This window comes from Sander vitreus, chromosome 9 (assembly GCF_031162955.1).
Source record: "Sander vitreus isolate 19-12246 chromosome 9, sanVit1, whole genome shotgun sequence".
Lineage (NCBI taxonomy): Eukaryota > Metazoa > Chordata > Actinopteri > Perciformes > Percidae > Sander > Sander vitreus.
Genome location: NC_135863.1, coordinates 5,745,129 through 5,756,406, shown reverse-complemented (window position 1 = coordinate 5,756,406; position 11,278 = coordinate 5,745,129). Strand labels below are relative to the sequence as shown.

Genomic DNA, 11,278 nt, shown 5'->3' with positions numbered 1-11,278 from the left:
AAGCAATTACATTTCCAAAGTAACCTTCCTAACACTGAATATATGTGAGATTCAACACCTTCTTTCTGTTGTGTGACTGTGTGGAATTTCTTTGAATTGCCATGAATTCAATTCCACTTCCTGTCATTCCAATTCCAATTCCAATTCAACTTCCTGTGGGGTGTTCCAAGTCATGAATTGAATGCAGGCCAATTCTGAAATTCTGAAAGCCTGTTGTGTGGGTGTGGGTGGGTGGGTGGGTGGGTTGTTAGTGGGTGGGGGTGGGTGGGTGAATGGGTGTGGGTGGGTGTAATGATTGGGTCATGTGTAAATGTGTGGATGTTACGGGAGAGAGAGAAGCATCTGTATACAGGGGGATGTATGACTGCTGCAGTACTATTTATTGTTTATTTTAATGTATTATTTTATAACATTACATTATATACATTGCGTGCTAATGCACTTTTTAAGTTTAACCCTTAATGGATGGGTTGGCTCTAAAACTGAATTCCCCCCTTGGGGACTAATAAAGTTATCTGAATAAAGTTATCTGAATCTGAATCTAAATCTGAATCTGAGTGGTTGCGTGGGTGCAGTTTGGACATTACTCTGTTTAACACTATGAACAACTGTTCCTATAACACTGATTTGGCATGAGGCCATAAAACAGTCAAATAGACATAACCACAAGCATTGATGCATTTGGATAAAATGCTCCCCCCTTAAACTAAAATCCAAGATCTGAGAGTAAGACAATCTACATTTGGGATGTAAGATATTCAAGGATGTCACTCCAATCTATAAAAAATAAAAAAATAAATGTGAAATTAGATTTCTGATGATTTCTACAGAACAAGGGCAGAACAAAGCATTATAAGCTGTTGTACAAGGTATCCTGCCAGACAGCAGTAGGCAGTCTGGGAGAGGGTGTGAAGAGTTTTTTTTAATTATAGAGACCTCTTTGCGTGAGATGGTGAAACAAGAGGCCAAGATCCAATCCGAAGCACCTTTCTAAAATGTCCACAGATTAATAACTCATTTGGGTATGTTTGTCTTTTTCACAGTACAAAGAGCCAATAGGATTATAAACCTTCTAAAATCAATGATTTTACGATGGATGTCTTTATTTTTAATCAATCTAACTCAAGTTTAGAGGATATACAGTTGAAACCCCTTGATTAGCCAAACTAGTTACAACTGTGGTAAAGGCATTGCTCAAAATTTTGAACTACGGATTAGAACTAATCTAACTGATGAAGAGGTCTGTCTCTTCTAGTTACTCACTAAACCAGTGGTAGGTGCAGATCAGCCATGAGGGCTCTGCACTATTGACCAACTGTCTGTCACTTCCCCCTTCTATCTCCATGTACACAAAACAGATGGTAGAACATTAACCCTTGTGTCATGGTGTATGTGTGTGCACACGGGTATAATCCCATATTGTGTGCCTGCCATATTATAGCTGGCTGCTATAAAACTGTAGCAGAGTGTGGGTTGGGCTATAAAAGCATAAATATAGCATCAACCAAATAAGATCAGGACAGGTGAGGCAGACAGGCTCAATCAGAAGATTCAGTAAAGGTGGACAGACCTTTTTGAAGAAACTGTTAGGAGGTGTTGGCTGCAATTGGAGATAAATATAGGCCTAATATTCCGCCAGAAAAGCCAACAGGTGGAGTGCTGCAACGATTATTCTCCTGACTTGGATTGGACAAAAACTGGACCAAATTTAAGCCTCCACTCTATTTTTAAAACCACGACATCCTTGCTTTGACAGTTTTAATATAATTCAGTTGAAAGATCAACCTAAGTAGAGTTTTGAGGTACTTTTAGGAGTTGTTACTAGTAGAGGAGGTTGAAGCACTAGTGTCAAAATGTGTTCAGGTGGCTTTGCCAAGTGTCTGGGGATCAGTCTGATGCCTCTGGCGATTGTGTGTGTGCTTTGTAACATCCTGCTCTTCTTCCCCGGTGGAAAATCTGTCGACAGTGAACACATCACAGAGCAAGTCTGGTACTTTGGAGGCATTCTGGGATCTGGAGTGTTGGTGAGTACGTTCAAATTTCAACACTCACAGTAAAATAAAGGATGCTCACTGTGTGATATCAGCTGCTTTTATCATCACTGAAGACACATTTCTGCATTCTTCAGATGTTTTTCAAATTGAATATGTTGCTACTTAAATACGATACATGGGGCATTTTGTCATCATGATGATATCCATGTGTCTGTGTGGACCGGTGAACACAGTAGTTTATGAATAACAAACCAAAAATTCATTAATTCAACAGTTATTTTCATTATAGATTAATCTGCCAATTATTTCCTCAATTAATTAGTTCATTGTTTATTCTATAAAATCAGTCAGAAAAATAGGGAAGTTTAAAATGCCTGTTATTCCAGATCCAAAGGTGCATGTCTTCAGATTGCTTGTTCTATCTGATCAGCAGAACCTAGATATTCAGTTTGCTATATATAGCCTAGGCCTATTGCTAAAGAAACAAAGACAATCCTCCCATTTAAGAAAATGGAATTGAGGAATGTTTAAAATGTTGTCTTAAAACAGAGAAATGAATTAATAGATCCATTAATCAACTAATTGTTTCAGTTTTAAGACATACATTTTTACTTCACCTGGACAATTTTACGAATCTATAAATCCGTTTAAAGCCAAGTGTAGAATGATGTATGTGATTTTAGCATCTTTCAATGATGCATGTCTGTTTTATAGATGTGTTTGTCCTTGTTTTTGTGTGTGTGTGTGTGTGTGTGTGTGTGTGTGTGTGTGTGTGTGTGTGTGTGTGTGTGTGTGTGTGTGTGTGTGTGTGTGAACTTGGGGTGTGTTTGGGCAACAGATGATCTTCCCAGCTCTGGTCTTCCTGGGTCTGAAGAACAATGACTGCTGTGGTTGCTGTGGCAACGAAAGCTGTGGGCGGAGATTTGCGGTGAGGAGATGTTCCATGTTTAAATTCTCACCATAATGAAATAATTATTCACAGCTGTTGTTTCCAAAAATTGGGGCGCAGATTCAAATTAGGCCCACGGACCAGAAAGATTAGAAGTAGTATTTACATGCCCAAGTATCTCAGGGTATAGGCTCAATAAAACACTAGAAAGTAAACCAACATCATAAATGTAAACAACAATCAGCTGGGATTGTTGCATGCACAATACCAGGACACTAAAACTGAAGCAGCTCAATGGAATTCAGCCATCGTTCATTTTATTATTTACACCTGTGCTTTTCCCACTGTGAAATATCACAATGTTCTCGGTGAAGGAGGTCTATTAAACTGGCCTGTTGCTCATGTAGATCAGGCTCTGTGGCAATTTTTGGTGTAGTGGCCACACTTGAAAGTGCAAATCACGCTACACCCAAGGACCTAGAAAGTCATTTTTCTGTATCCTACAAAAGCGATCCATTAAAACAGCCATTCATGCATACAGGCAGTCAGCAAGAGAACAACCCATGCAGCAGGAACAAGAACAAGCATTTTTTTCCCCCCAAATGTGTTGCTTAAACAGCTTGAATTGGAGTGAAAAGACTGCCATGTTTGTCCTGCTCCTTGTGTCAGAGTGGTATTGGATATTTGCAACCTAGAATATAATGTGAATTGCAAAAACTTGCAAATAATTGGTGTTCACTTTTAATTCTAAAAAGAAATACTGAAAATGTGATGGATCGGATTATGAAATACCATTTACAGCACAAAAAGGTAAGCACAACATTATGTTGTTATGGCTTATTTAGCTTTTTTATTAATGTGTTTTTGTGTATGATCAGTATAGATTTGTTTGCATTTGCTCCACATTAATGTCTTTCTATTAGGTAATAATATCTTGAGCTGTGTTCGCCACAAGAGGACCTAAATTACTGGTAGTAACTTCTTCAGAAAGAAGACAACTTTTCACCGCAACACAACTTTTATATTCTATTATAGTCCCTTTTATTACTTTTTTTTGGTAAGAAATAGGTACAAGAAATGATAAGCCTCATGAGTGGCCAAAAATTAATAAATAAACAATCAAGAGAATTGAGAATTGAGAGAATCAAGCATTAAGGCTTGCAGGGTGTTGCTTGTTTTTATGTTGATCACTTCTACCAGTGGATCTACTATAGTATGTTGAACTGTTACCTGCCTTATCACTTGTAAAACAAACACAATGGCACTATGTACACACCCTTCATGATTTACACAGCAACAATTGCCAAGTAAAACGCCACACACACATTCACAGACAAAATTTATGAGATTTTGATCCCCGTACAGTAACAAGAATTTTCTTCTGATTGGAGTTTCGCATGACTTTATCACACAGAGCTGGTATCGTTCTGGTACAGACACACATAGTGGTCGATACTTTAGGAATGTGTATGTGTGTGAGATGAAAGAATCAGCAAACACAAGTCTGTAAGATTACCACACACACACACACACACACACACACACACACACACACACACACACACACACACACACACTTAGTTTGTTCTCTGCACACTGAGAGAATAACTTCATTGTACAGTAGTCACAGAAGTTAAAAGCGAGATAGTTAAAGGTATTGATTCCCAATATGTTAACTTATCCCTCTCTCTCTCTCTCTCTCTCTCTCTCTCTCTCTCTCTCTCTAGATGCTGAGTTCCATACTGTTTGCAGCTGTGGGTGTTGTGGGGGCTGGTTACTCAGTTATTGTTTCTGCTGTAGCCATAAACCACGGACCTAAGTGTGTGGTTAGCATTAATGACACAGACAAGCAGTGGAACACTCCCTTCTCAGATGGGTGAGACAAACAGCCCTATTAAGTATAAAACACTTACCTCTTATTCAAAATTATGTGCAGAACTACAAGTGTAAAGATGGGCACGCAGTTTCTTTCAGTTGCTTTGAAATTTAGTTGCTTGGAAATGTATCAGTTTATGTTAGAAATGTGATTTTTAGTTGCTTGGAAATTTATCAGTTGATGTTAAAAATGTGATTTTTACTTTTCATAATTTGGAATCATTTTTGTTAAAGGAATGTCTCCGCAAAAAAACAACAACACATAAGGTCTCAAACTATTCGTTTAACATATTGGTTGTGGATATAAAAGGAAAAGAATGAGAATAGCATGTAACCATCCAATGATGAACAAATTGAAAGGGTCAGTTCCAGTTTTGGTCTGGTGTCAGACTGCTTCCAGTCTTTCGTCCAAGGTGCTTACAATTTCACCATGTGATGCATGTGCTGTCTTACAACACAGTAGAACAAACACAAAAACACTCATAAAAATCCATTTGTAAATAGACCTTGAGTCTAGTCAAGAGTATTTGACAAACTAATATTTTCAAGATTAAAAATAATCACACTAAGTTTGGCAAAACAAACGCCATTTACTTCTGTTATCCAGGCAGAGGCAATAATCTGATAGATTGATTTTATTTGTAATTTATGTAAACCAAACCTTAAAATGGAACATTTTAACATCACTTAACGACATTCTAGTCTGTTTTTATTGGTGCTACCTCTGCTGCAGTTCACTGCACAGTAGCTTGTACCACCAGACTATTAAAGTGACTGTAATCCACTGAGATCACTCACTAATGAACCTGCTTTTCACCGGTTTAAAGTGTCTACAGATTTCTTTTGAAACCTGCTGTGTCTGGGGTGACCTCTAGCTCACCCAGTAAGAGCGTGCCCCCCATGTAGGCTGAGTCCTTAGCAGCGGCCCGTGTTCGAATTTGACCTGCGGCCCTTTGCTGCGTGTCATCCCCCATCTCTCCCACCTTTCCTGTCTATCCACTGTCACTCTGAAATGAAGGGCAAAAAGCCCCCCAAAAATAATCTTTAAAAACCTGCTGTCTCTTCTTCTTCACCCTCCCTCTCCAGTGACTACCTGTCCAACAAAACTGCCTGGTCAACGGCATGCTTAGAGCCAGCTGGCGTGGTGTCCTGGCATCTCTCTCTGTTCTCTGTGCTGCTGGTCATGGGTATAATCCAGATGGCACTGTGTGCTGTGCAGGTGGTGAACGGCCTGCTGGGATGTCTGTGTGGGGACTGCTGTGGAGGGGTCAGTATGAAAAGAGATGAGTTCAGTTAAGACTATTTGTGAGAAGAATTGGATACATTTGAAGGGATAATAGTTTATAGGTTATAATAGAATTTGCATTGTTGTAACACTTTTTCTGTTGGCTTCTTTGTCAGAATTAAAGATTTTGATCTCAATGAACCATTTACTTGGTTAAATGAAGGCAAAGAAGACGATTAGTGAGGATCTCACAGGAAGTAAAAAAATAAATAAAAAAAAACACTTTCTAATAATAGAATTAATAAACTGTATATTGCCCATATAATACCAGATTTGATACTTGGCTGGTGAATGAAAGTGAATTATTTAATTGGTTACAGCTTGACAGAGATGAATTACATTTTTAGAGTAAACCATGAAAATGTTGATCATGTTTGTCTTTCAGAGTGATGGAGCCTGAAGTTTGAACACGTCCTACAGCTGTGAGAGTCTGCAGGCGGCTGTTTCCCGTATGTTTTCTGTTTTTAGAGGATGACAGTGGTTTCTTGCTTTATACCATAGCTGTACATTTTTGCATAAGAGCTCATTGATTACATTGTGCGTACTATCGGACAACACTGTTGAAATGACAGAGCTCTAATTTAAAGGGTTTCCCATTTACTTTCTAGCAAACACTAATTACTCCATCTTCTCATGATTGTGAGCACTAATCACTGTACTGTAGTTAACAATTTTCCTCCTGCTATACACAAATCAGTGAATAAAGATCCTATTTTTTATATGTATGAAAATCAGATGGGACCGTGACACAGGATAGGGTCATAGTATTGCTTAAAATACTGTTGTTTTTTTCTTATCTACTTTAAACAAGGCAGCAACCTGTTAGAAAAATAATTTTTAAGAGTTTCTCTCTTGAGATAAGATATTTCTGTTGCATAACTGCCCTCTGCTGGGCATTTGGTGTAGTAAGCATGAGTTTGATGGGGGTTAAAAGGTCATAGAGGTGGACCTACATATATATATATATATATATAATCGACACCATGGTATCGAATGGTATCGACACCATCAATAAAATCTAACATCATGTACTCCTCAATGAGTGTTTACATGGACACCCTGTTATGATGAATGTTGCTCTTAGAATCAGAAGTACTCCAACAGAATGCTTTTATTTCAAAATGTTGTTCCAACGGACTTTAGTACAGTTGTCTAAAATTTCCCTTGGGATGAATAAAGTATATCTATCTATCTATATATCTATATATCTATCTATGATCATGACAAATGTGTTATGGAGGTGTTTTCACACCAATTACTCACTGTAGGCATGGATGTAACTGTCATTAGGCTTTTTTCACTGCTCTTTTGTACAGACTTACATATGTCGGCCTTTTTATGACGAGGCACTAACTTGGGTGATGTGTTATTAAAGTACATCTTTCTGTACGTTTGTGAATGACTGATCTGAATTCATGCTGTGTATGGGTTTACAAAATAATCTGTTAATCTGTTAATTGAAGACTTGGCCTAACACGGAGCCACTTTCACCTCCTTTACATCTTTTGACATATTGTATAACAAAGTGAAATTTGTAACTTTCTTACTGGAGCTCCCAGTTATCCAGACTGTCTCAGGTAATGACAGCCATCTTGACAGCATGTTATCGTGTTGGGACAGCCCATCAATGGTGCTTCCACACTCCAAGCACACCAACTGCCAGAAAACACAAAGACTTCTTTGGTCCTTATTGCTTATTCAAAGGGAAAATTGACAGTAATATGATATGAACCTATATGACAATATTATGTGGAATAGTCTGTATAATGCAACTATGGTGAAATTTACTGTAGCCTAAATTTGTAGTAAATTGTAAATGTGTTTGTCTCTTTGTTGTAAGATGAGTGTGAGGAGATGAAGGAGAAGGCCTGAACACTACATTCAGTTAGGCTAGTTAGTGTCTGATGCCTGTTCTGTTGCTGGATTCTTTTACTCGTAGAAAAGACTTATAATTAGAGACAATTTCAGAGGATAATGTAATTTATGCTTCACTTTAACAACTGTAGATTCTGGTTATTTTGCAGATCAATATTTTGCACACAAAGCATCTGTTCACCTTATAGATGAAATATGATGCATTGCTATAACTATATATCAATAACTCTTACTATTATTGAGATAACTCTTGTTATAATTTGATACTATAAATAAATTAAAATTGCTACCGATTAAACAATTAGCTCAACTTGAATCTGCTAAATTACTACATAATGCTAATGCCATATAATAAATACCTCAATCATGTACACAGTAATATATAACAACTGCTCAAATATATGTATATGTAAATGTGAATCTGCAACTTCTATGTGTCAAATAAATGTAGCCTAAATAGGCTTAAAACATTTCCCGCTGAACTATAGTGCAGTATTGTAGTGCAGAGTGTCGTAGTATCTCAAAATTGTACTTAAGTAGGCCTAAAGTACTTGAGAAAATGCCTTACTGGATAAGTATTTTATTTTTCTAGACGACCAACTTTTCAACTGACTCCTCGTTGCTAAACATGAGATTAATCTGCTTTGGGACGGACGAACTGAATGATGCTCGTTAATCAGTCAAAGATTATCTATAACCGTCTCTGGCGGACAGTTTGAAACAAATGAGAAAGACATCTGTGTTTGTAGCAAGTTTATTTTTGTCAAATTATTAATAAATCTATACAGGCTAACTTGCTTCTATTTAGACTGAATTCAAGTGGAACCATTAGATTAGGACGCTTCTTGGCAAACACGGAAGGAAGTAAACCGCGTACCAACTTGTTTCCCTAAATCCATGCCTAAGTCACATACGGTGTGACCCCGGGAATACATGTTTAAAGTATGATGTTTTTATCCTAAAACAGAGATAATTATTGCGCTCGTCCGTGTTTCAGGAATGCGGTTATATTAAATGCTAAGACATAGGCCTACTTCAGCTGTGTAACGTTAGCCGTTAACTCCGTAAAGTCGTTGTTGTGTCGCGGTCTCGCATGCCGTTAGTCAGTCTCTAAATCTTCTGTAACGTTATAAAGATACGTTTAGATTTTTCACATTATTTATGATGCTTATCTGTCTGAGCTATATTGTAGTTAGCGGCCGCAGACACTTTTACATGTTGGTATAACGTTAGCTGAGAGAGGAATGTAAACCGGTGACGGTGAACCCATATACTGTAGCTATGTATTCTAGGAGCGGGTGAACCAGTATAACCCTTGTGTTGTCTTCCCGTCGCCCATCATGCATCTTTTAGTTTTTTACGCTTTTCCTGACGTTTGTGTGACGTTTCCCGACGACGTTAGTTTTTGCGCTTTTTAAAAACGCGTTGTCGCTTTTTCAACGTTTTTAACATTTTTGTCACTTTCTTTTCAACGTTGTTTTACCTTTTTCAAATTGAATAAAACACCCAAATCCAATGAGAACAGTGAACTGAACAGTTATTTTACTTGTAAAGAGCGTTGTATGAAACCACCCACGTTATTTTTTGACAATTTGGTTGAAAGAAATTCAAATTTGAAAATGGGTCATATTTGACCCGAGGATAATAGAGGGATAAAGAAATACAGAATGGTTCAACATCCGCTCATCAAGTTTCCTCTGTTTGGTTCAGTAAAGTGCGCCATCTTTTAAGATGCTTTGGGTTCTGTTTTATTTTCCATGCATCTTTGTGTGTGTTAAATTTAGTTTGTTTGGGAGGTTCGGCAGAACAGTGTTTGTATATATTTATACAGCTTGTGTTGGATATTTATTTTGTACAATCTGACACTTTATTGACCAAATGATTGATCAGGGAAAATAATCAGGATTTATCAGTAATTAAAATAAACATTATTTGCAGCCCTAACCCATTTTACATTTTATCCTTTTTATTCATATTTTAATTAGCTTTTTTTCTTTTAATTTTGAGTGAATCAGCTTTTATTGTGTCTTTGCTCTGTCTAACCTGATCTCTGTTTACTTTTTTCATCAGATGCTCTCTTATATGTTTAAAACCACCTTTGCAGCCCATAAGGTAACAAACCACTGATTTACTTGTTCCAAAAGTTCTTTTGCTCATATTTTAATAATTTATCATTTAAAAAAAAAAAATGTTTAAAGTAAATGTCTTGTCTTTAGGTATGGCATTGGGCAGGTCCTCCACAAAAATGCTGGATATCAGTCCTGACACGAGCTTCTGAAGGTGGATCCAGCTCCCTGCAGACCTGCTGTGCCTCAACAGCAAGGCTGCCGTTTTCAGAAAGGGATGCCGGACGAGTAAAACCTCCTGCTGTCCTCGGTTTCAAGAGGACCAACAGTCATGCAGCTCCATTTTTAGTGAGGAGCCAGCATTTCCACTCTTCTGCTGTGAGGCAGAAGAAGCGACCAAAGCTTGAACCTCCTCCCAGAGAGCTGGATCTGCTGCGCTATGACATGAAGGACTTGTGGAAAGGTCCCAAACCTGGCCTGTACCTGGGGTTTGCAGGGCTGATCCCCTTTGTCGCCCCTCCTCTGCTCATGGCTGTGACTGAGAACTACTCTCCGGAGTTGGCCTATGCTCAGTTAGCTTACGGTGCCTCCATTGTTTCCTTCCTGGGTGGAGCTCGCTGGGGATTCGCTCTTCCTGAGAGCAGCCCAGCAAAACCTGACTGGATGAACCTGGCCAACAGTGTGGTTCCCCCCCTGTTAGCCTGGGGGTCCATGCTGATGAGCGATAGCATTGTTCCTGCAGCCACCATGGTTATCATGGGACTAGGAATATCGCTGCATTATGATCTGTCTTTGCTGCCCACTTACCCCAGCTGGTTTAAAGCCCTGCGCTCCATCCTGACCACTGTGGCATTTTTTTCTCTTATTGGTACACTCATAATAAATGGAATATACCCAGAAAAGAAGCTATTCTCAGATTAAATAATATAGATATATAAACTATAGAGCCACTATTTTTATTTTGGAGATCTTATTTCTTGAAAATAAAGTTGTCTGCCCCTCTTCTGTCTTAATCACAGGGCTGTCTGTCAGTCTGGTCATGATCTGTGTTTTTTCTTGAACAAAACTGGCCTATGTCTAATGTATAGAAGTTTTGTATGTACATGTACCATCTTTCAAATTATTCTGAAGAAAAAAAGCTTGTCAGTGTTTGTTTTTTTTAAGCTAGCAAAAAAAAATTAAAAGAACTAACAAAAAAGACTGAAATGTGGAAGTTGTTGCTCAATGAATGTCAAATAAATGCACTTTCACCATTCAGCATACTATGTTCTTTTGTCTAATTGTTTTCTATTTT

General features: G+C 38.0%; 2 protein-coding genes across 2 annotated transcripts; both read left to right on the top strand.

Annotated features, from left to right (window-relative positions):
• The first annotated feature begins 1,853 nt into the window (after positions 1 to 1,853).
• Positions 1,854 to 6,518, top strand: tm4sf4 (transmembrane 4 L six family member 4). The gene is made up of 5 exons (XM_078259904.1): positions 1,854 to 2,024; positions 2,833 to 2,922; positions 4,611 to 4,759; positions 5,845 to 6,045; positions 6,446 to 6,518. Exons 1-5 carry the CDS (start codon positions 1,854 to 1,856, stop codon positions 6,516 to 6,518), a joined length of 684 nt encoding a protein of 227 aa, XP_078116030.1.
• A 2,238-nt stretch (positions 6,519 to 8,756) lies between these two features.
• On the top strand, positions 8,757 to 11,246 carry LOC144523119 (transmembrane protein 69-like). Its single transcript, XM_078258445.1, has 3 exons — positions 8,757 to 8,860; positions 9,989 to 10,030; positions 10,135 to 11,246. Exons 1-3 carry the CDS (start codon positions 8,852 to 8,854, stop codon positions 10,903 to 10,905), a joined length of 822 nt encoding a protein of 273 aa, XP_078114571.1. The 5' UTR covers positions 8,757 to 8,851; the 3' UTR covers positions 10,906 to 11,246.
• Positions 11,247 to 11,278: the final 32 nt, after the last annotated feature.